The sequence below is a fragment of the Lycorma delicatula genome, chromosome 2, assembly GCF_047948215.1.
Source record: "Lycorma delicatula isolate Av1 chromosome 2, ASM4794821v1, whole genome shotgun sequence".
NCBI classification, from domain to species: Eukaryota; Metazoa; Arthropoda; class Insecta; order Hemiptera; family Fulgoridae; genus Lycorma; species Lycorma delicatula.
Genome location: NC_134456.1, coordinates 33,734,317 through 33,761,349, shown reverse-complemented (window position 1 = coordinate 33,761,349; position 27,033 = coordinate 33,734,317). Strand labels below are relative to the sequence as shown.

Sequence of the window (27,033 nt, the reverse complement as noted above, 5' to 3'; positions counted from 1 at the left end):
TCGGTTAGTAGGGCCGGATATTAATTAATTTAGTAAGATTAATTCTAGTGGTAACTATTAGGAAATATTAATGGTTGATTTAAGAGTATATTAGTTAATAATAAATAGTGGCTTGACTTCTTTTGATAACTACCTTATTTTTGCTTATGTAGATAAATAAATTTAAGCGAATGGGAATGGTTTGGTGATAACGTCAAATAAATTAACGAAATAATTGTGAAACAAGTTGCTGTCAATAAATGTATTGCGAAAAGGTGTTCATTTATTATATTTCTTAGTAAAACTGGACTTAATTATTTATTATTTTATATAAATAAAGCTAAATTATTTTTACTATTTTTTGTTGTGAAGTTTCATTATTTTGTGTATTTTTGTTTATAATTTTTTCTTATGTATCTAGTTACCCATAATGATTGAGAGCTGGCCAATGATTATATATGCTAATGTGTTTGATCAGTGTGATTATGCTATGTCAAGATTATATTTTTTGTAAAAAAATAGGAAATAACCAATTTACTATTAAAAGACGTACATAATAATATGTTAATATTTGCATAATCTTCTCAGCAATAGATTTTGATAACTTTTTATTTAAAAAGATACCTTAGATCCACGTTTTGGTTCTGAAAAATATGTTTTAGCTGAAGAATTTATTTTAGTGTCAAGCTTTTTTTTTAAAAAGTTATTTGTTGATTTAGGTGCAATTTCATAATTTATGGTACATATTTTATTTACTATTTTTATTAAAATTATCAGTTTATTTGAATTTCAAATTAGCTTTTTTTAAAATTCAGCCATTGCTCTTACTTTAGGGCTATGGTGTGATTCAGTGCATCCATGACTAGCTCGTCTTAGATAGTCATTGGTCTATCGAAAGAAATACTGCTTTGTGAGCATTATTCCAGTATTCATTATTTGGTTTCACTTCTTTAAAGTTTTATGCCGTAACTTTGTATTTGCTTACTGAGTCTAGTATTATAATTTTTTTCAAACGTAAAATTATATTTTCTCGTTACTTTTGATTTATAGCTAATTGTTTAAAGCAAGAGGAATTTTTAATAAAGTTTTCTGCAGTTAATTAAACTTTATAAAAATTTGGAGAAAATTCGGATTCTATCGTAACCTGAAAAAGTATATTTTTTTAATGACATAAAATTATAGAAATAACATAATTCCTCTTTTTAATTAATCTTTGTTTTATGATCAGTTATGTTTTATTCTTTGCCAGTAATAGTTTCTGGGACAGTCGTTACATTCCGTTTAGATTCATTAGTTTTACTTATAAAATGCCTATTAATTTTAAAAGTTTAATGTTTGTTAATATTAAAACATATTTGTTTAATTTTTCAAAAAATGACCCTAATTACTGTCATTTTATGGCAGATGAATTTTATAGGATATCTTATCAGGATTCAAACCTAGAAACTCTGGGGTGAAAGGTAGAGGCAATATCACTCCGCTATAGAGGAGTTTTTTTAATAGAAATAACATTATACTGCATTTTACATTTGATATTCAAGAAAAGTAATATTTATTAAAAGAAACACAAGATTTTTCATAAAACGCATTATTTATAAATTGCAATATATAATTTGTTCAGTATTTGTAATCAAATTAAATAATATCAGTCAATAAATATAAATGATAGTAGACGTTAATTCTTTTACGACTGGCAGTAATCACTCAAATAAACTAAATGCATCGATTTGTTATTTTTGCACGATTTGTACAAATAAAAATGATCTCATGACCTTAGATCTGCATTAAACTTTCTTTTTAATACTGTAAACCGAACTATTGTAAAATAGACACTTAAACAACTCTTTTTTTAAATGTGCTAATGGTTCTGGGTCAGATTGATACCTCAGAAATAATTTGCAAACAATACACAGTTCTTAACAAATACATTCAAATAAAATGGATTGAAGAATATATTTAATATTTCTACATTTAGTGATATAATATTATATAATATTGCGTGTACTTTAAAATTCATAAAAAATAATTTATTGGTGATATTTTTACTTCCTTGTACGAAGTAAAGGAAGTATTGTGGTCGCGAAAAATGTCGGTTTCCAGATTTCAACGGAAATATCCGTTTTACAATCCCTGAATCCATTTTGATTAGTTTCGGCGTGACGTCTGTACGTACGTACGTATATACGTATGTATCTCGCATTACTCAAAAACGATTAGCCGTAGAATATTGAAATTTTTGATTTAGGACTGTTCTAACGTCTAATTGTGCACCTCTCCTTTTGATTGCAATCGAATGGACCAAAAGTATTCAGAAAAACCCAAAATCCAAAGATTTTGGATTTTGGAATTTTTCTTAACTGCAGTAATAACCTCTCGTTAAGAGCTTTTCAACAATGTATCATAAGTAGTACTTATTTTTATTGGTTCCAGAGTTATAGCCAAAAAAATTTAATTAATGAATTATTTGGATCAAACAAGGGAAAGGCACATCGGTTCATATCAGACTTCATCTCCTTTTTTTTAACTTTTTTTTTAAATTTAAATACATTGATTTGTTAATAATTATTAACCCTCTGGTTGTAAAAAAAATACAATAAATAATTCAATAATAACAATAAAAAAAATATCAGAAGTTATTAATGAAATAAACTTTTGTGTACTTTTTATTTTAAAAAATGTGCATATGTAATTTAATAGGCGTAAAAGAAAGTCATGTGATGTACACATCAGATTTTGATTTTTATTTATAGTGATGTAGAAGACTTTTAATAATTCTGGTCTACACTGTTTTGTTACAAAAATAATTTATGACATTAATTTTTGAGAAAAAGTTCAGTTACTATATAAACTTATTAAAATTAGTGTTAAATACATATTTGCCTTTTCAGCTCTATTTAGAAAATTTTATGAAATCACATTTAACTTTAAAAAATCTAATTAATAAAAAAAAAATTATTTCATATATACTACTTATATATAAGGCAAGGAATAGTTCTAATAGTTACTAGACTTAATTAAAATGAAATATCAGGTGGATAATGATTAAAAAATTGATAAAAATATTATATAATGAAAAAAAACATTATGTTTTATTAAGTAAATAAGGAAATACATTTTTATCTTATATTTTAAAGATTATTCCTTTAAAATGTATTTAAATAAACCTTCATGTTAGTAAAGGTATTAGCAGTTTTGGAAATGGACCGTGAAATTTTGTTAGAAGGTTATTTTATTATTATTCTGTTTCCAATATCATTAAACCCTTTCCTTTTATATTAGTCAATGATAATCATTGTTCCGTCACATTTTATTCATCACGCTTCATAAAATACACCGTCAGATATATCTAATAGTAAAGTAATTATAAACGTGATCAAGCAGGGAAAAAATAATGGAATTAAAAATGCAGTTGCATTGGTTATTCAACTTTGTCATTTACTATAACAATTTTTTTTTGTTCGTGGGAAGGATTGCATACTATTAATTTATTCTTCAGTATAATGTAGGAATGAGATATATATTTAAAAACAAATCCTAGTAAAGGCTTTGTTACGGATTTGAGTGCTAGATCGTCGATACCGGTGTTCTTCAATGGTTTAGTGGTAGGGTTTCAATTAACCACACATCTCAGGAATGGTCGACCTTAGACTGTACCAAACCACATTTCATTTACATTTATACATATCCTCATACATTCTCTGAAAGAGACCGAAACAAATGATATTCTGACAGTGCCAGATCAGGGCTATACGGTGGATGCATTAAAACCTCTCAATCAAGTTCTCTCAATTTCTGACGGATCGTTAAAGATGTATGCGGTCTGGCGTTGTCAGAATGGTATACGATACGCTTTCAGTTGACCAGTTCAAGCCATTCCTTTTGAATTGCTAGGTGCAATCACTCTAACAACAGTACAGGTCTAAGTCTATCTTTCTGCCTGGCGGCAGCAGCTCCTGGTGCACGATGCCCTTCCAATTCCATGAATCGCCCAGCATAATCTTCCTGGGCATCAGTGTGGGCTTTGCCACAGACTGTCGAGCTGCTTCTTGCTTTGACCACTATCTTTTTCGTACATTGTTGTGGTAGGTTATTCACTTTTCATCACTCGTGATTAATTGCATCAGAAATTGCTCAATTTCATTACGTTTCAGTAGAGATTCGCTAGAAATTCGATCGAGTAAATTTTTCTGACAGATCTTGTGGCACCCAAACGTCGACCTATTTTTTGTAGCCAGCTTTTTCCAAATGGTTTAACACTGTTTGCTGATGGATGCTTCGGTCATTGGCGATGTCATGACAGATTACATAGTAGTCTTCCTCGACGTTTGTGAGAATAAACTAATGCTATCTCATACGCAAAAGGCTTACGTTTTAGACTACCTATTATAAGATAGAAAGTTATTGTTTACTTCAATGATTAATACTGTTTTTTAATTTTCATCAAATCGTTTATTTTTATATTTACGCAGTTTTTCTACAACACCGCAGATCTCAATCTCAAATCCAACTGCTATTGGGTTAATTGTATTTTTTATGATTATACCTGGTTTTCTTTTTAGAATATTTCATATACGGGACCGTTTTAGAACTGGTTTGTCTGTTACTGAAAAAAAAACAATCCATGAATCATGAATCGTTAAAACAATTTGGCTTGAAACTCTTTAATTGAGTACACTATCCACAATAAATAAAATCTAAAGGCAAAAATATATGTAGGAAGTTTACTCTAGTGATTTATTTTTTCTTTTAGGATTACCCAAAAAATATGTAAACAATTTTTTATTATATTTTGAATCCTTCAAACTATTACATGACCCAGTGATCTCCCTATCAATTTTTATAAGTTCTGAAATCGCACAAAAATTATCATATTTATTGGCAGTTCTTTTTTTTGCGTTGTTAAAACTCTAATATAAAAAAAATTTAACTCATTTTACTAATTTAGAAAATCAACTTCATACAAGGTTTTTCAAACCGATTAGAAATAAATAGATTGTATTATAAATATGGAATATTATTCACTGGATTTTTTGGTATTTTAATTATTATTACGTTAATTTCTGACGCCAATACATACAATGCCAAGATATGTAACCTCTCTGTTTTCTCCCTCACTATTCTACGTAACTAATCGTAACCTTATTTTTTACCCCCTCCCCTTCACCCATGTAGTGTGGGCTACATGCTTTAAGAATGATTCCTCATAGTTTATTTCTTTAGAAAAATTAAGAGTATACTCAATGTTTAACTTGTAACTTTTACGATGATCTTTGTGAGCAAAATATTTTTGTCAAAGAGATCGTTTTTATAGAATTCTTTCATCATTTAGTTTTTTTTTTTTTTAAATAATTATAGTTTAAGAATTTTTAATAAAATAAAAATTAAAAGTTCAAAAAATTTTAAAGAAGAAAATTTTAAAAAATTTGAACATTCAAGGCGTAATTTAAATATTTTCAAAACATTATTTGTCGTAAGAAAGGCCTGTATAAAATAAAATACTGTTAACGAAAGTCTGTAAAACCCTCATAATCTAATATTCCGTAGTTTATATTCGCTAATGCTCGATTAAAATAATTTGTATGTTTAATACTTCTTAAATTACAGAAAAATTTTTAATTTTATCAATTTATCACTTGAGCTAAGTTTCCCCTATTTATCTTTTGCAAATGGTTTACTATCCATTTGTTAACGTAAAACTGAGTTATAAGGTAAAAAGGTAAAGGGAAAGGTAAGATAAAAGGTAAATAATAAGTTATTAGTTACGAGAGTTAAAACTGAGTTTCGCCTGTATAAAATGTATATTAAACTACAATTCAGTATACATAAAAATAATCTTGAGAATCATTGCATACTAGAATGTATGCAGTGTTATTGCATATATTACATACGTTCGATATAATGGAGAATTATCTGAGTTCAAACATCCGTTCAAACATACACAATTTTATCTGTAAGTACGTGTATGATTTCCTGTTTTGTTAATGAAAAAAAAAAAATAATTTTAGTTGATGTTAATGCAATTTATCTAAGCAAAATTGTGTACTTCTTTGAAAATTTTAATACCACATAATTAGTGTTTAGGAAATCTCAATTTTTCGGTTTTAAAAATGGCACTGTGCTTTCTTTCATCACAGCTTGTCATTGTGTAGTCATTTAATAGAAATATTAAGGAATGGCTGTTAAAGTTCCTATAATTTGTGTTGATGTTCATTTAAAATACTGATGTAAAGAGATTTTTTAGTACTTTTTATATTGTTTATTCATGTAATAAATAAATAAATCAGGTACATTAACTTTACATTTATGTTAAAAATATAATAAATTTATATCTTTTTTTCTTTTCTTAGGTGGAGTAGCTTATGCAATATTATAAATCATAACAACAGAATAAAGTAATTGTAATTGGGCGTAGGCCTATAGTTTAGTTCCTGAATAAAAAAAAAAAATGGAAAAAAATGATTTATCTGCTGATTTTTAGTAATTACGTACATCTCTTTAATGGTTATGTGTGAATTCTTACATGTAAAATTAGCTTCTTCCTTTATACAAGAAGCGAAGGTTGAGCTGATAAATGTTATGTTATGTTTTCTTTTTAAATTATCTTTGCAGATTAAAATATTTCAGTTTGTAAATTCGCTGTATTCTTATTTCAGAAGATAATTCTTATTATTATTCCTAATGTGTACGTTGTAATCTATTCAACAATAAGCAACCCCCCTTGGCTCAATTAGACGTGGATGATATGTATGATAAATGAGGTGTAGTCTCACGAATGGTCGGTCTGAGTACAGACTCAGACCAACCATTCCTGAGATGTGTGGTTAATTGAACCCCAACCACCAAAAAAACCGGCACTCACTGACTAGTATTAAAATTCATTTAAAAGTAACTATATTTTACTAGGATTTGGACTTATTAGGATCTCAAAAATTTACTTCTTTAAGTTAAAAAAAAAAATGTTTTGTTTTTTCATAACTTCTTGCTATTTTGAGACCCTAAAACATAAAGTACCTGCTTAACGTGTTGATAACACAGTAACAGTTTGTAACAGCCGTATTTACTGATCAATATTTACGAGAACAGTTTAATAGAAATCTTTTAATTACTCGCAGTTTCTCATTATTTAAAATAATAATTAACGTAATTATACGTAGATTTTAATATATATATATATATATATATATATATATACACGAATGTTAACTTAAATGTAATTTATTTAAGTTTATTTTCCTCTTGATTGGATAGAATTAAATATAATAAAAATACATATTTTACTTAAAAATATTACCTTTATTAATTTCTGGGGTTAACCAATCAATCAACTATACAAACTTATAAATTAAATACACAACGTTTCGTTTAGATTTCTCTATGCTTTCTCAGGTGACAATACACATTCATACACACATCACACAAAATTCACTTTTCTCTCTCTCTCTCTCTCTCTCTCTCTCTATATATATATATATATATGAGTGTGTGTGTGTGTGTGTGTGTGTAAACAGCTGCGTTAACCATTTCAAATACGAAGCACATTCGGAAAGCAAGTACTATTAGATTATTAAAAGATGTTTATTTATTTTTAAATAATTTAATAATTCCAACAAATTTTATATCAAAAATAATTTTCAATACAGTTTTCAACGTTTTTCAGGGTTTCTTGCATTTAGCATGAAACTATGTCATCTTCATAAAATCATACCGCATGTAAAGACAGTCCTCCAAAGCTGCACATCTGTTTCGACATTATCACCATGTCATATTACTGAACAGTAAGAAACCGCATCAAATGTAGGAATATACAAAAGTCATTATTTCGCTATGACTAGTTTTTTAGGAGGATGATCCATTTGTTCCCAGTCAAACGAAAAGTCAAGTGGAAAGCTCTGGTTTCAAGTATCAGTGGGGTGAAACGTTATCATAGTACTTTCTTCTTCTTTTATAAATAATCTACCAGTTTCGCAGAACAATCCTTTAAAATTATTAAGTCATTAAGAAGTTATTTGTTCTCACGATTAGAAAAAAAAAATTCATGAACTGCAAAATTGTCATTAATGAATGATGATCATCATAGATCACCTTCTTCGTGGCCGATCATAAATATTTGTGTATCCATCGTTAAAATTTCTCATTAATCTTTTCACAGTTCCTTATGCGTTTCATTTTTTTATAAAATGTACTGATCTGACGATGAGTTTTAGTTAGTTTTATATGTATATTTTACATTTAAAAAACGGATAATAAGTCTATTTCACAGTCACTTTTTGAATTTATCTATATAAAGGAGAGATAAATTAATAAGTCACATACTGGGACATGATAAAAATCATTACAGAATGAATGGTTTAAGGGAAAGGTGTACAATGATAGACGGGTTTAAATATATTAAATAAATGTCGATGAAAATAGTGAACTGTACAAACTACCTTCAAATTAAAATAAAACTTAAGCCAGAAGACTGAAAAAATTACTCCAGACCAATTAAAAATTTTCTTAATAATTGAAAAAATTACTGCTGAAGTATTGATAACAAGTAAGAGAGTAAAACCATGTTTATGAAGTTAATTAATTTCAAATACATACAATGCTTAGACGAGCGTTTAACGTTATTCAAATTCGGTTCAAAAATTTTTGTATTAGGTGATAATGTTGAAATAAAAAAAAATAAATGAAAACGTCTGTTATGTATTGTATTGATACTTTTATGTTTACAACTTTATTATTCCTTCCCTTAAGGGAGTGGTTAAATCATGGTACTACGATTTTTTCCAAATTATATTTTAGAATTTTGTAACCTAATGTTATAAATTTAAAAAAAATTTTTAAGGTTTAAAACATACTTTTACCATATCTGTTTGTCTATCCTGGACAATAATAATTCTTTATTACTCTTTCTGTAATTTGTACAGTTTTTATAATTCTTTATCTAATTTATTTTTGTCTATCTTAATATACATTGTGAAATCATGTGCATGTGCCATACGATAAATAAATAAATCGTATCTGTTTTCATCTAATCCAATCTTATAAACACATTTACGAAAATTGTCATTATGTAGAAATCATAAAATTAATTTCTGTTTGATTGTTTTGTTATACTCACTGGTTCCAAAATTTCATCGAGTAACTGACAAATTTATAACTAAATTACTCTTTGTTATATTCATTTTTGTAGTAATTTAAAAATAAATTTCTTCTTTTTTGAGAAGGTAATATAAACTAATATGGTATAAGCTATTTTAAATACAATTGAGAATAAATAAATAAGACAAAAAAATTTGGAAAAATCTTTATAATTGTGTAGACAGATTACTGAACCAACTAATTATTTGTGGTAATTTTTACCAATTTAATACCTCGGTAATATAGTACGCTATTACTGCATGCTAATTACAAAAATGTATTAATTCTATAAATTAAAAAGTAATAATTTACATGTTAATTTTTAGGTTAATTTACAGAATATTGATTAATAATTCACTTAACATTAACTGATAAGCTCAGGTACAAATTAGAAAAACAAATAACACGGAACTCTAAAATCTATTGCTCAGTTAAAATAAACAAATTAAAAAGATGACCGCTTGAATTTTCATTAATATAATACGAGTAATTACGACCCATTAGCAATCTAAGCCAGTTATAACTGAATAATTCTCGGTATGTAGAAAAAACACATTATTTAGCATCTTGGTTTATGTAATCAGCAATTAACAGTAAAAATAAAACTTAAGTATTCTCAACTGAAAATTTAAATTTTATATTGTTTTCTTTTATTGTAAAATATCGATAAATTTTTTTTAATAATATAATATTTAGCATCTTTTGTGTTTAGAACGATAATTCTTTTACTTTTTTCAATGATCCTGGACGATTTTTTATTTTCATTGTTTTTACACGACTGCTCAAAAAGGAGTGTAATGTGTTTAGGGTGTATGTTGGTATTTGTGTTTGTTCCACCGTAGCAGCTTAACGGCTGAACCGATTTAGATAAATGATCTCGCGATGGAATCCTTACGTTACCGGGTGTGTCATAGGCTACATATATATATTACTTTTTGAAAAAAAAAAAAAATTTTTAATAGTGAAGATTTGCCGGTTGAAGCACAAACTTTAATGAATTAATTTAAGGAACTGTAAACTGTGATTCTCTATCAATGTGTGAACTGGGTTTGAACTGAATAATTCGAATTAATAGAATGAGTAATATTATAAAAATAATAGAATTAAATTTACGTTAAATAAAATAATATTAAGTAAATTTAAAAAATGTCTGCTTAATTAATAATGTGGGCTTCCCTGGGGAACTACGTGTGAGGCTAGAGTAGTGAGGTAATGCGAGGACCTCGTGCGAGACTAGACTAATCACACTATCAATTGGTAACAAACGGGGTGCCCCTGGGACGCTGTTCTGGGAAGTGCAATGGGCTGCTCTTATAATATCTCTGCAAACAATCGTCTGATTCTCAAAATTCAAACAGGGTATTTGTTAGTATGTTGAAGGCTAACTTTTGCATGCATCAGATACATTCTCGATCTAATAGATCACGGTTACTCGGAAATGTTATATCTTTGCAACCGATCTTCTGATTTTCAAAAAACGGTTATTTGCTAGTATAATACAAAATCACGATGGAACCAAACCAGAACAAAAAGAGCAATGGTTTATCAGCAGTGTTTTTTACTGCAGACGTGTTTTTTAAACTGTTATTCTACTATAACTTGAGTTTACCATATTTGATGTAACTGTCTGTATCTGCCCATTTTAATAATTTATTTTTATGATTATAGTGAGTATTATGAAATAAAATACTTAATTATTTAATTTTATTATTATCTTTATGCCTGTTTTTAGATTCAATGAAGTTGAAAATCTTTTTCACATATGACAATATTATATTTTAAATATATATATAAAAAATCTTAAATATATTACGTGAATCACTACGCGAAAGAAGGATCGGGGATTTATTTTACTGAACGTGACTCATTTATCGGTATCTGACTTTTTTTAGGTAAAAGTATACTACTAATAAAATTTTCCATGTATTTTGAGCTTTGTAACCGAGAATTGAATCATTCGATGTCGGTAATACTGCTTTAGGTGTCAATAAACTTGCATAAGGAATTCACGATTATTTTTGTCGCACATATATACTATACAAGGTAATAAAAATAACAAAAATCTTGTTTGGGATTACGTAAAATAAAATAAAATAAAATATAAGATGAAGGTTTTACCATTTCAAACAAGGAAAATTTAAAATTAGCCTAATTTGTTATGGATATGTATCCGGTTGTATATTGCATCATAAATAAAATTTAATTAAATTTTTTACATCAAGTTTGCAGTTGATTAGTATAGTAGAGTTGGTGAGTCGTTATTAGGCACGTATTTCATAAATTATTTACTAGAAATGTGATTTGTTTTCAATGCAAGCAATAAACGAGAGACATGTAATTTACTGTAACCTCTCCTGTAATTTTTCATTAAAAAAATTCCTCTGAAAAATCCTAAATAAGAGGAAATAAATGATTAGATTTTTAATGTTCATCCAAGTTTTCTTATTTTAAAAATATATGTAATAATTTTAAATTTATGAAGGTCGTGCACGAGCAGAATTATTACATATTTAAAAAAACCTTTTGTTACTACTATCTTTCGCAATATTATTTCACATTTTCATCATTTATATTTATGTTTATTTGTTTGTATGAAGAAGATCGCTTTTCATTTTATTTTTAACGATACATTCAGTTGTAAAATATTATTTTCTATTAATACTTTCGATTCATAATATCTCAGAAACATTCAAATTTTAATTGCACAACATGTTGTTCTTCGCTGGTACACATTTCAAGCGGGCCGACATTTTGCATAAACAAAAGAGATTATAATAATGAAAATCTTTTAAAACAGCTGATATTTTTTATATGAGGGGTGCCAATTTGAACGTCAGATAGTTTCATTTTATTCTATTAAATAGTTTTTCCGTTGTTCCCATTTGTCTCTTTAACCCTTAAACTGGTATCATACGTCTTGCAGAGACCGCTGACATTTTTTTCCTCCCTCCCACTCCTCGAATATTGGTTCAACAGTTGACCCCACCTTATCTACCTTAGTTGTAGTACGTACTACTTGCTGTGAAGGTCGTTTTTTTTTTGTCACATTGTGTGGTGAATTATTGCGTTTTATTTTTTTTGAGGCGGTCTCACAGACGTATGATACCAGTCCTTTTATTAACTTAATCGTTGCCGTAGTTATTTCTTATTTTAATTTTACATTTTTTATAGTGCTGTCAGTGGTTAATTTGAATAGTTTCTATGCTAATATTTTTTCTTCCGGTTTCAATTTTTTATATAATCTATTTATTTTTTATCGCTATATCTTATTTATCTTTTTATTCATTTTAATAGTTCGTTTCTGGTTTCGTATAATATTTATTACTAATACGTTTTTGAACAATGGATGATATAAGTGAAATAATCTGTAATGAGGCCATTGATTTACAACCAGGTCCTTCGTGTCGTGTTTTACAAGGTACTCAATTAAATTTCCAAAAGGGTTTGAAAGAAATGGTTTAAAATGTCCTAGAAGAATTTGATGGGGACGGTGATAGCGAAGATGATCCAGATTACCTAAGCGAAAGTGATCACAATACAGAATCGGAACAGGAAGCGGAAAATAATGAAGTTGATGTAGAAAATAGGGGTGAAAATTTGAATTACAATATTAGAATATTTGACTTTGTCAAGACGTAATACCTATATTTCTATGGGAAAGAGAATTGTTTTCGTTGGAGAAAAGAACAACCATCTGTTAATGTACGAATAAGACGCCAGAATATTATTTTGTAACTACCTGGACTGAGACCAAAGGAAAAAATATTAGGAGCAAAACCACACGTAGAAGAAATTTTACTTTAGACATATTAGAGGAACTTTTTATGTGAACAAATGACAAAATTACTAAAATAAGAGAAAAGAACAAAAGAAAAAGCTTATCATTCATTCAGGATCTGGATAAGATTAAACTGAAAGCTTTCATTGGCTTGCCACTCTGTACTGCTATTTTCAAATCTAGTAGTGAATCTATTGACGACTTATTTGAGACAGATGAAACTGGACGATATGTGTTTCGTTGCACAATGACTAAAAAAATATTTTTGTTTCTTTTGGTGTCTTTACGCTTTGAAAATTCAGCAGACGGAGAAGAGATAAAAAAGACGATGATACAGCTACTGTATCTGGGATCTTTAATACATTTTTAAAGAATTCACAGCTTTGTTATACACTGGGTCCTACAGTCTGCGTGGGTGAAATGTTACTACCCTTTCGGGGTCGATAGGTCATGCTACGAAAACCAGTAAAGTACGGTGTGAAAATTTTATGTATGGCAGAGGCCAGGACCCGTTACTTATATAACGCATATATTTATTCAGGGAAAGGCAGTGATGGAAAAACTCTTACAAATGAAGAGCAGAAATTAAGCATTCCCTCACAATCTGTATTAAGACTCGTCAAACCAATTGAAGGAAAACGTCGAAATGCCACGGCGTACAATTGGTTTAGCTCAATCGAAATAGTAAACAAGCTTTTAGAGTTGAAATTTAAAAAAAATAAAAAGGAAATTCTTCCTCCGTTTCAGTCTAGTAAAATGTGAACAGAGAAATCATCTCTCTATGGTTTTACTGAGAACATAAGACAACTAGACATGAGACTTTATGAAGACTTTGGAAAAGTCACTTACTTACCCACAAATGCACCGTAGACTCAACATTAAAAATCTTCCACACGAATTGATCAAACAATCAAAAGGACCTTAAAATTTCGAGTGAGTCAGAAAGTCCGCAAGAAATTTCCGAGTATTTTGAAAAACAGAAGACATGAACATTTTTCCCTCCAAAATTTAAGAGGAAAACCAAATATCCGTGTCAGAAATGTGCTACTCCAATCTGTCTGGTATGTTCTAAAAAACGTTGTGTTAGGTATCATGACAAGCAGTGAAATTTATATTTTTTAACCGCTTTATTTATGTACTTTAGGGCTATTTTTTTTCTTAGTTATATTTTTCTGTGAATAAATAATGTTAATATATATATATATTAGGTCTTTATTATTAAATAGATTTAGAAATGTGTAGTTTATTTTTTTTCAACAATGAAGATGAGTCTTAGAAATGAAGATTGCTAAAATCAAAATGTAAGTCCTTATTTTAATTTTTAATCATATCACTATTTAATACTTATTTTATGATTATTATAAAATACTATGAAAAGCTTAAAAAGAAAAGAAATCATAAAAAGACTGGCGTTATAGAGAAATTAATGGAAAAAAGGGGCTTTAGCGAGAACTTATATTTTAATGATTATATTTTATTTAACGAAAATTTTTGTTAACTTTGTGTTTGTATTGTCATATTTAAACAGTTTGTGTGTAGTAAATCTAGTGAAGAAATAAAAATGTGAATATAATTAAATAAATAAAATAGATGTCTCCTGGATCGCTGATACCGGTTACGTAATTATTGCTCAGGATATCAGCTAAGCGTAGTGAAAATCTTTTAGAACAGCTGATATTTTTACATCAGGGGTGCCAACTTGAAGTCAGATAGTTTCATTTTATTCTATTAAATAGTTTTTCCGCTGTCCCCATTTGTCTCTAATTATTATTAAAGGACCCGCATAGTATCCAGAAATAAAGACCATACTGTTATGTTTTACGGTACAATTTCATAAATATAACTTTTAAATCTGTTCACTAACTATTAGTCTGTAATATTCTGGATAAAAAAAATTATTTTTAAAGACATAATCATCTGAAATTAAAGTAATTAACTTAAAGTAAATCTCAAATATAAACTTTTGAAAACGAGCAAACGTGATTTTGGGGTAAATTTCATCTTTACTTGCTTGGTAATGCAATGCATTTTTTTAATGATCTTGATTATTTTCAGTGCTTAGGTTTTTATGAATTATTTGTTTAATTTAAGTTATACTTTTTAGGACTGAAAAATGAGCCACCATTTGCAGTTATACATGTACGTGTTTTTTTCTGCGAATGATATGCATTTTATATTTATATTTCCTGTAAAATGATTAAATTCCTGTAAATTTATCCATAATTTTATATTATTTCCTAATTATGGAAGTTTAGTTTACATTAGAAATTTTTACTGCACAATTTTATTACGCAGTTTTTAAAAATTTTCCCAGAAAATTTAAACATTTTAAAAAGTTGCTAACTTTGCAAGGAGATTAAAAAAAATATATATTAATGGAGATTTGTAATTCCTTGTTAGGTAGACTAACACATCACAGCAGGTGGTAGGTTTGTCGGTATTCACTAGTATATTTTGGTAATGTTGTGCACAGATAATGAGTATATATGAAAACTAGTTTTTCACAACATTCTCTGTCTCTCTTTCTCATGTACTCACATTCTCAGACTAGTGCACGTTTGAATTCTGAACACACTATACAATGTTACATTTGTATCCATACTTACATTACTGGTTACTGTCTAATAATAAGATTTTTAATGTCAAATCTGTCAATTTACAAGTGATTAATATGTATAGCTCTAGGACTATTTTTAGTTAGATTGAATAAAATTTAATGATTTTGGATAATGAAATTGTTTTTATATTTTAAAACACTGATAACCGTTTAATATAACTGTGTAATTCAAATATATAAGAATTTTACACTTCTACCTAGCACAATTTGAAAACTGCCTTCATCAGAAATATTAATTATTTAATTAATTTATTTATATATATATATATATATATATATATATATATATATATATATATATAGTATTATTTTTATAAATTACTTATCTATATTTCTTCAAAGAATTACAAATTTGTTATGAAGTAAACTTTTTAACTTTAAGATTTACCCTCAAACAATTTGTGTTTATTGTTTATTACTGGTTTAGCGTTTCCGGTTTCATCTATGAAATATAAAACGAAATTTTATTTGTCTAATTAGTTTTAAAGAGGTTAATACTGAACTGTACTTTGAATAGAATCAGATAGCTAACGGTTTTCACGAATTCACTAAGAGTAACTATAATACTACATTAGTTTGTTGTTTACTTCAAGTTCTACAACGATGTTAAAGAGCGTTTTTGTATACATATAATTCATTACATACTTTCTATATTTTTTGAGTAAAGTAATTTTTTTTTGCAATAGTGCCCAACATTTTATAATTATCAATGAAGATTTCGATAAACTTCAGTTTAGTAGAGTACAGAAGTTTAGGCAATTTGAATTTAATTTTTTTGTCGGTGAAGATAAAATAGTTTAATTACTTCAAAAGACCGAGTCCCGACTTCCAGGGTGAGGTCGCTGGGCACGATTTTGTCGGACCTGGTGGCTTTGCACTGTGGTTAGAGGCAGGGCAAGGTAAGATCCTACCGGCGGGCCTGCCTGTCATGCCGGACCTACAGCGGGTAGGCTCATTGGAATAATGGACACTCCTCCAGGCTGTGTTAATGCTTCACGTTGATCCAGCCCGGGGAGGAGATAAAAAAAAAAAAGACTTTAAAAAGAGTTATTATAATCCTTTTGCAGAATTATTTCTTACTTCAATAAAAAATTTCTCCTAAATAAATAAAAGCTAACATAAACCCTTTTGGTGTATGTTTTAATAATACGTAATTATAAAATAAAAATATTTTTTTTATTTGAGTGTTATTTTCTGTTCTTCCTATCATTGTCACTCTACATTTATAGTTGACGTGTTTCGTAGTACTTCCATTCTCAAAACTACTTTTAACACTTCCATTCTCAAAACTACTTTTAACACTTTGAAGTGTTAAAAGTAGTTTTGAGAATGGAGGTACTCCGAAACGCGTCAACTACAAATATTAGAGTGTCAATGCTAAGAAGGGGAAAAAATAACACTCAGATCAATTATAATAAGCCTGGCGGAAATATGAAATATTGTGAAAATTTTAAAAACTTTTTTTTATTTTATTTATTTATTTTTTTAAAGAATTCGTTTGTTTTTCATTTCGTTACAAATAATTATTGTTTTAATACTTGATCAGTGCAATTGTAATATGATTTCATTTAACGTATACTATGTAATTAAGGCGTAAAATACTATAAGTATATATTCTGAATTACTTACCGATCAACAAAATGATTAACATAATGTTAAGTACAAGGTGAAGACAATTAGTGCAGTCAATATTGCCTGTGATAGGTTGTTCAGTTCCTACCTATCTAATTACCATTGCTATGTACTAATTACTACACTAGCATATTTACATTTTTATTTATTAGTAGAGTGAACAATTTTTTCGTAATACTGTTAAAGACGTTATGATACGCACAACATTATGGGATTTTCGGATACCTATGAAGATACTAGCTCCGGTTTAAAAATTAAAGGGTATTTATTATACATACAATAATAAATTATTTGTGATATTTATTTTTTAAAGTGTTTTCGGTTACTTTTAATTGAAATCAATAATAATATCTACATTTGTGTTTTAAATTATTGAATTTTTTTATAAAAGCATTATATGAATACGTAAGTTCTTGTATTAACCTTTCATGCCTAATTATGTTTTTATTATTATAATTTTTTCCACCTATTTTGATATTAATGTAAGTAATATTAACGTAGAAGAAAAAAGAAAACTTATATAAAATCAGATATGTACATAGCCTACAATAACCTCGAATTTATCTTGTATTTTATCTAGAAATCAAAATTGTTTTAAGATAAAGATGGCGAAACCTTTTCTTTATACACGGTCAACATTAACTGTGCGCAATATTGCATTGTTTTAGTTTCCTGCTGTGTTGAGTTAGTCAATCTATTTGGATTTACAAATAACTGCATTTTTAATTCTACTTACAAATTAAAATACTTTTTTTTATGTTCAAATTTTGATGTTAGCGTATTAAAAAAAAATAGATAATACAAAATTTTACTGAACTAATACTGCATCACAATCGACTTTTCTAGAGGTCTAGTAAGATTTCTACATGATCTAATTGTAAATAGGATTACAACATATTTGAGAAAATAATAATTTTATAGTTATGTAAGTGTTAAAATAAAACGAGGTTTTAATTATATTTTAAATAAAAATATATACTACCATTGCATTTTTTCTAATTGTTATTAATTGGTATATTAAGTGAAATAAAAAAAAAAATTATAGTCATAAGCACTGAAAATATATTCTAAAAAATTAAATTATTCGTGATATTTTATTAGAATAAAATAATAATTTTCGATGTAATGTGATTTTCTCCCCTAATAATCATCTCCAGATAATCATGATATTGATCTAATTTGATCAAATTTAGAAATTTAGGTGTAGAGGAAATGTGTTTCAGCGTTACACAGTGGTTACAATACTCATAAATTTACAGTTATGAGGTTATACGGCTAAAATGTATAGGTATAATCTTGTTTATAAGAAAGATATCTATGGAATATTACGTATGTTATTCATCTAATTAAATACATTTAGATATTTTTATCTATAACTGTCAGAAATCGGATTTATTATTTTTAGATCACAGTGGACCGCTTTAGTCAACTCTGTTTCGTCTTTTCTTTTCATTTTTTCTCTTGATTAGTTCCCAATACTTCTTCATTCTGTCAGATCTTACTTTTTTTAGTTCTGAGCAAATCCTCGTTGTTGTTTTCTTTTTTTAATTTTAAATCTGTAGTTTGCTTCTTTTAGTACTTTTATATTGTCAGGTTTGTTTCGTAAATCTTCTATTGTGATTTCTAGTTCTTGCATATTTTGTTTAATTTCGGTGATCCAGATCGTTGTTTGGGATATTTTCCAGTTTTTCTCGACCAATTTCCTGACCAGCCTGTTCGGTTCTGTTCTTATTATGTGTTCAAAGAAGGAGATTATTTTCCTTCTAAAGTAGTCTAGAGCTGGTTCTACGTCTTTATATACCTCTTGGTTCGGTATGAGTCTTCATTCTCCTCCATCAGTAAGTCGTCTTTTATTTATGCACGTTTTATTTTAATATAACTGTTTTTACGGTATAATACTTTTCATCGCCATTTTAATCATCATCAATGAATGTTGCTGCTATTTTACACTGGTTTTTACAAATTTTTTATTTCGTTTGAACCATTTATGGATCGCATTAAAAAACAACTTTTCTTTGCATTTTATTTCCTTTTTTGGCAATATTCTTTCATTCTTTGACTTGTATTTTTTTGGGGAAAAACTTTTTCCTCTTAATTGTTCCTAAAAACTGTTGAATTTTTATAATTTTATTTGTGAAACTATTCGGTAAAAAATTTATTTTCTTTTTTTTTTAATATTTTCTTTCTTTAAATCGTTTTGATCTCTTAAAACTTGTTAATTTTAGTTTTTAATTCAGAAAAAATATTTTTTTTGTATCACAATTCGTTTCTTAACAATCGGTTCCAAGAAGAAACCAAAAGTAAAGTACACAAGTCCATAAATCAACAAAAAACAAAAAAAAAATTAAATAATATTACAAGACAAAGGAAAAAAACAAAGCAGTAACGTAATTAGCTTATGAAAGGTATTTAGGCTCTTCTTGAAGGCATAGAAAAGATGTTCATTACTTAAGGATGTCGTCCCAATCATTTAGAGTCGTCCCCCAGGTCCAGCCCGTGAAGGCGTTTGAGTTACCTGACATCATCTCTATTATCTAATAGATTTAACGGTAGATAGATTACCTAACCTTTGTTTGTAAAGGGAACCGAATCGCTTGATTCTCTCTTGGACATAAGGCAACTCCTGATACTTCTGCATTTCTTCGTTCCGTGTAATCCACGGCGCCTCTGTTGATTCTCGCCACCTTATTCTGGAAGCGTTGTATAACCTCAACGTTGCTTTTGCTTGTCGTACTCCATAGCTATTTACCATACGTCCAAACAGGTTGCAGAATGCCCTTGTAAATTAAAAGTTTGTTTGACAGTGACAAAGTTGAATTCATGTTTAGTAACCAACAAAGCTCCTTAAACCTGATGTTTAGCCGTTTTTTCTTCTCTTTCACATGATTCTTCCATGACAAGCGATGATTAAGGTAGAATCCGAGGTACCGTACTCGGTCAAAATGCGGGATGAATACGCTGTCTAGGTTTACCCGGAGACAGTTACCCCTCCTTAACACAAACGTGACAACTCGATTTATTATGATTTCCTTTAATTCTCCATTGCTAGCTACTCGCCAATCAGGTCTAATGTAGATTGAAGCTTACCCGAGGCCAGACGAGGGTAGAAAGATAAAGACTTTTTTTTTTGTTAAACTGTTGTTCTCAATTCTTTTAAATGCCTATAAAAGCCTAAATCTTCTTCTTCTTCTTCTTCTTCTTCTTCTAGAGGTGTTGTTTTCCCAAATTTCTGGTAAATATTTTTATTCCTTTCTTTATTTTTACAGTCAGGTCCTAAAATCTTTCTAAAAAGTCTCCTTTCTCTTTTAATTATTTTTTTCAGTCTCGATCTTTGATTGTCCTCATTGATTTTACAGCATATAAGCAGTCTGGTCTACTTGTGTTATAGTATCTAATTTTTGCATTAAAAGATAGGGATTTTTTGTTACATATATTTTTTATTAGTTGATAGACTAGTTCTATTTTATTTGCTTTCATTTCTGAGTTGGATCTTTCCAGGACTATTATACGCCATTATTTCTCGAGATGTAAACATTTTTCAACTAATTTAATTTTACCGTGGTTATTTTTTTTTAGAAATTTCAATTTGTTTTTAATATTCGTCATTCTGTTTTTTTGTAGGAAATTTGAAATCCCGATCTTTCTGTGATTCGTTTTAACGCTCTATTCGAATTTTTGGTACTTCAGAATTGTTTTCGTTTGTTGCCAGACCGTTCTCAAAGAGAAAAACAATCTATTTTTAAATTGTTTTTTTAATCAAAAAACATATACAGTATTATATCTATATTGTTGTTAAATATAAATTTTTATTACTGATTAAAAAAACTTATTTAGGAGGTCGAAAAATGTCATAGCTTAGAATTAATTGTTCACTTATTGTATCGTTTTTGTCTTTTTGTGTGTTTTACGTGTGATCCCTATTTTGTTTATGTGTTCAACAACCTTGATATGTCGTATTAATTTTCGAAATTCATTTTTAAAATTGTTTTTCCACATACTTTGTTATCGAATGGATTTATGCATGTGTTTTGCCCATTTATTAAAGAATGTCGAAATTAATCGCCTACAGATTATTTGTGATTGGGTCAATGAATCTGATCATTTTTCATGTAGATTAATTGTACATTTACATAGATAGATTTAAATTTATTATAAATGTAGTTTCAGTTTTTAAAATGTTATAAAATCAACTATTTATTTTAAAAACGTTTTAAGTGAAAAGTAACGATTAACAAAATTTGGAGTGGGGTTTTTGTAGTAAAATACAATAAAAGTAACTAAAGTCACAAAAATTTAGTAAAAAAATCTCCGATCTAAATATCCATCTGTTATATCTTTTCATTGTAATTCCAAATAAAGCAACAAAAAGAAGAAATGTGTAACTAAAATAGTTCCTTTTAAATAGTTCATAAAATTTTTTTTTAATATTTAGTATTACAATTCCTTAATACCCTTATATTATAAAATTTAAATTAAAAAAAAATTAAATTTTTAAATTTTAATTAAAAATTTAATTTTTTTATAAATTCCATTTATTCCTCTCTACTTAACGGTTAGGCTTTGTTAAGGCCTGGACCTAAAAAGTACACGTTTCTTTCGGGTGTGATCGCCCTCCCTCTAACATCGCTGTATTGTACTGTACAGATACATCGTAATTTCATTTTATTATTTTTGAAACTGTTCACTTTTAAAATGCGTTTTATTTTAAATATTATTTTTTTTAAACCTGAAGAAAACTAAACAGAAGCATCTTTTTTTAACTAATTTTTTACATAACACGAATCTACGTCCGTATGGTGGGCAGAAAGATATGAATTTTTAATTCAGCAATCCTCGTTATTGTAGCCAAATTATACAGCTTTGAAGCTTTTATAAAAAATAAATAGAAATATTTGTATAGTAAATAACTTAATTTTCTAGTTTATCTTTTTAGTAGTTCCAAACATACTGCTGTATTGCAATACCTTTTCTTTATTACATTGTTAAATTTAACGTTGTTTTGTTTTATAAATGAACAAAAAGTTATATATTTACACAAATATAATTTCTACTTTAAAAATAAATTTCTTTTTCTTTTATGGATTCTTTTATCTATATCCGTTCCGAGGGTTACCTCCACTTCTGATAAATAATAGAGGTCTTAGCTTGGTTATTGCACAATAAAACTGGTAATAATGCTACTAGCATTTTTTCTAAATTCAAAACAGAAGAAAATATTCTACTGTTAGGAATCGTAATATAAAAACTTTTATAAACTACTATACAATAACATAAATAATTTTTTTTTTTATAAATTTATGTAAATAATAAATCTAGATTAACTATTTATTATTTTTTTTCATTGTAACATTTTTTTCTGAGTTCATTAGTTTTTATCTCCCCCTAGAGCCGGACCCGTAACCACGTATAAACACCGCTCCAGGGAGTGCCATCACCTCAAACTTTCTTTTTATTTTTCTCCCATAACACTGAAGATGGTCCAGCAGTTACGCATTACGCATCCTCAGTGATTTCCTGGACTCTAACCTCCCGGCACCCAAAGGATCCGGCGATGTCGTGCCCTGCGGAGGTCGTTCACCCAGTAGGCCGGGACTCGGTCTTTTCTTTGTGCCATGCCTCAAACCAGTTCCCCTACAAAGAGGGGATCTAGTCGGGTCTCCGGTCTTTTAATTTTTCCCCCGAACGCAAGGGGTCTCCGGTTACTCATCAAGAGCGACCCACCTCAGCGAACCGCCCTCTCATGAGCAGGACTGCCTTTGTATTTCCCTACCACCAGTATCAGTCCCCCATCCAACTCCCTAGCGTCTCTCTCCTTGATTTGTATTATTCCCGTTACCAATGAGGCTACGTTATCCTATTCATGTTTTCCTTTTAGCATGTATTGCAGCGTGTTTTCCGGTTGCAACTGACTTATCCCAAATGTGTGCATAATCTCGTGTCATCTATTACATCTGTATATCGAATGTTCTACCGAGTCAATTTCGTTACAGCATCGACAGTCTGGTGTCATTCGCCTTCCAAAACGATGGAGGTAGGCCTCAAACTCACCGTGTCCAGTAAAACGTTGTGTGAGATGGAAGCTCACCTCTCCGTACCAACTGCTTATCAGTATACTGACTTGGGGATTTATCCTTCTGGTCCAGCCTCCAGTATCTGATATTTCTCATTGTGCACGCCATTCTTCAAGCATGTCTTTTAGCTTCACTTCTAGGTATCCCACAGTTAACTCGTCGGAGCATCAGAACCCTAAATCCGACAGAGGGTATTCCCGCTATGACTTCTACTGCGTTTTTTGATACCGTTTTATATGCAGACACAATTCACATCCGAGCTGTCTTCTGCAGGGAGGGTACCTTATTTAGGTTCTTCTTTTTATCAAAGGTCTCGGCCCACGCCAGGACCGCGTATAAAATAATTGTCATAGCAACTGAAAAAATCAGTCTTCTTTTTGACGAACATGTAAATCTTTTTCGTGCATAAGGCTTGTTGTTCTAATTTGTGTTTTTTTTTGTCTCGATCACTAGTTTATCGTTTCCGTTTTTGCTAATTATTTCTCCAAGATATTTAAAATAGTCTGTGATCTTAACTTTGCCGTACTTTGTTTCTGTTGTCTTTTTGGGATATTTATTTACTGGCACTTTTCACCACTTCTGTTTCTGAAAAGGAGATCTGTAAGCCTGTTTTTTCAGGTACTTAAGCAATCGGCAAAAAGTAGACATTTAATCTTGGCGTTCTGGCTCTTTATTACTACTTTTACGCTTGTCATTATTTCCCCAGAAGGTTTTCAAGGCTATTTATTTTTTTTTGTATATTGATTTTGAAAATATTTAAATAATTATTATCAGTGATACGTTAATAGTATAAAGTAATATATAATATGATTACGTTTAAAATATATGTAACTTAGTTGATTTTTTTTTATAATTGTAATTACATAATCTTTACAATTAATTAAATTAATAAGCGTTTTGGCATTTCTTGTTGAGGTCCTGGGTTCAAATCCCGGTCAGGCTTGGCATCTTTTCATACTCTACCATCTCTTTTTAACGACAAAAAAAAAGAATAATATCTGGAAAATAAGAAAGAGTATATTAAATGGCAAATATTTATATTTAAGAAAAATCTTAGTTTATTTCAATAAATATTTAACATAATTTATTAATAATTTAGAACAATAATAACAATATATTGATGACGTACGAAGAGATGTGTTCATTAAAATTATATATTGTGTTAAACAAAAGGTTATCAAAAATAATATTTTAGTGTGTGTGATTATAATTAGCTCGCTTTATTACAGCTTGTTCGTACAGTGAACTGTTGCATAATAAACATAAGTTTGCACACAGGGATAAACAGTTAATATCGTATATGAACGTACGTCATATAGAGCTAACTTTCTGTAATTGAATTACATTTTTCATTTACATTTTCTGCTTGGAGAATATACAACATAAGAGTATTAATGGTTTAAACGATTACTGTTAGCTCTGTTAATCGTGAAATTATATTTTATTTAAGGGTAAACAGAACTGGTAGAGAAAGGAATTAGTCCATAATTGCGGAGACAGGTAGCGGAGTATCTCAGAGATCGAAGGTGTGCAGTCAGTGCACAAGAAGAAGAGGTACTTTTTAGCATGTGCGGTGGTGTGCCACAAGACTCAGTGCTCGGTGCACTGTTATGGGTCCTGGCCTTTGATGGAGTCCTCCAGCAGACATACCCTGAAGCGGTTCAGCGTTTGGCTTACGCTGATGACTTGCAGTACTCATTCAGGCCAAAACAATTGATGAGGTAACGGGATAAGGCAAATTCAGCACTCGAAATAGTCGGTAGATGGCTGCATTCAAGAGGACTACAGCTCTCGGTGGATAAGTGCAAATATATCATATTTACCGGTAGAAGGGTGTTGGAACCAGTAGATATATATATAGAAGGTAATAACATTGCTGAAGTTCAGGTATTGAGATACTTGGGAGTTACTCTGCAAAGAAATTGTCGTTTCACTGAACATGTGTTGAACGTCTGTCATAGCGCAGAGAAAACGATTAAAAGCTTGAACGTTATTATGTCAAAGCACAGAGCTCCTAGGGTATCGAAAAGGAGACTACTTGCGACAACCGTAGTCTCATCGATTTTGTATGCGGTTCCTGCATGGTGGTCCGCTATGAGTATTAACAGGAACAAGGACAGATTAAAAAAGATACACAGGAGGGTATTGCTTGGAGTAGCATTTGCTTACAGAACGGTCTCGTATGAGGCCCTCTGTGTGCTTTCTGGTGTGCCCCCCTATTGATCTCATTGCTAGACACAGGGTTGAGAGGTTTTTAGGACGTGTGGATAATGAAGTCAGATACGATATTAATAATATATGGCAGGAAAGATGACTGCAAGCTGGGGTAGCCAGATGGACCAGATCCTTGATATAGTTAGATGGACAGGCAGATGCCACGGAGAAATAGATTACCACGTCACACAGTTTTTAACTGGCCATGGGTGTTTTAATGAATACCTCCACAAAGTTGGAAAAAGAGATCAACCTACGTGCATGTATTGTAACGAACGTGACGATGTAGAGCATACTTTCCTGAATTGCCAAAAATGGCAAATGCTAAGATACAATGCTGGTATTGACGGAAAGACTCCGAGAGAGATAATAGATCATATGCTCAGTAGGGTAGAGAATTGGAGAAAGGTTGTAGAGTTCATAAGGTCAGTCCTTAAACAAAAAATTATACATGAAAGGAATATGGGTTTTTAGATTGTAGTTTGGGTTGACAGCCTCAGCGGTGAGAGCCAGCATGCTGAGGTGTGCTGGTTTCGATGAGCCGCTGAGGACTCCTTGGGTTGACTGTTAGGTTTTCTTAGCTAAGTTAGAAAAGGGGGAAAAAAAAATCTCAAAAGAGCCAACCGGTAGGCCTGACCTGCCATGCCGGTATATAGCCGGTAGGTGGGGAGGGCCTATTAGAGTAACGGACACTCCCCTGGGTGGCGTAATACCATCAAGTCGGTCCGGACCACCAGGGGAGTAGAGAAGTTAAAAAAAAAAAAAAATGTATAAACATTATAACTATAATAGAAAAAATATTTTATTAAATATTTTTAATTTGTCTTTAATAAAGTTTTAAAATTGATTAATTATAATTACATGGGTATATGTGCTTTTACCTCATTTTTCTCGTCTCAGGTAGAATCTTAATTTAAAAGATTAAAAAAAATGTCTATGTATATATATATATATTTTTTTTTTTTTTTAAATATATATTTAATTAACTATTAATTAATTATTATATATAATTAATTTAATTATATATATATTTTAACTAATATATATATATATCGTATTTTTTTATTATTTACTGATAACCAGTAACAAACAAGTAAGTTGCATAACTATTAAAGTTATTATATTTAAAAAAATTTAATTTTTGTGTTAAACTACGACGCATGTGTCGAAACGTGTTTTTATCTTTTTATCTATAAATGTTTTTTAAAACGTGTTTTAATATAAAAATTAACAAAAGAAAACAAGAGTCTGCTTCAGGTGGCTCAAGGAAACTGATAAATTAACAATACATTGAAGAATTATGTTAATAATTATATATACGAGTATATATAATTAATAAGCTATCTAATAATGGCTTTGAAATATGTTTTGTCAATTACAGTCGGTGGGGAAAATTATACATCTTACTTACTTTAACAACTAATAAAATCTATTTTAACATAAAACGTCATAAAACTTTCCGTTAATTTTGTGGTCATCTTCAGTAGTGTTGCTGTTCATTTTCACTCTCCTGTACAGTGATTTTATTTCGTGCACATTTTTGAGTTAGTATACGATGTGATCAAAAAATATTTTATACATGAACAACTATGCTTGTTCATTTAGTATATCATTGT

The 27,033-nt window shown here is 29.3% G+C and overlaps 1 protein-coding gene across 4 annotated transcripts in view; it reads left to right on the top strand.

Annotated features, from left to right (window-relative positions):
- Window positions 1-27,033, top strand: part of LOC142320625 (protein commissureless 2 homolog) — a 116,864-nt gene that overhangs the window by 71,394 nt on the left and 18,437 nt on the right. Inside the window, exon 1 of one of the 4 annotated variants that reach the window (XM_075358636.1) lies at window positions 12,148-14,184. The exons of 2 other annotated variants lie outside the window; for them this stretch is intronic. In XM_075358636.1, coding sequence (XP_075214751.1) covers window positions 14,162-14,184 — 23 coding nt within the window. In that variant the 5' untranslated portion in view covers window positions 12,148-14,161. Of the gene's footprint in view, window positions 1-12,147; window positions 14,185-17,266; window positions 17,394-27,033 lie in introns of those variants that run through there. One more of the 4 variants, XM_075358635.1, reaches the window with a different exon arrangement.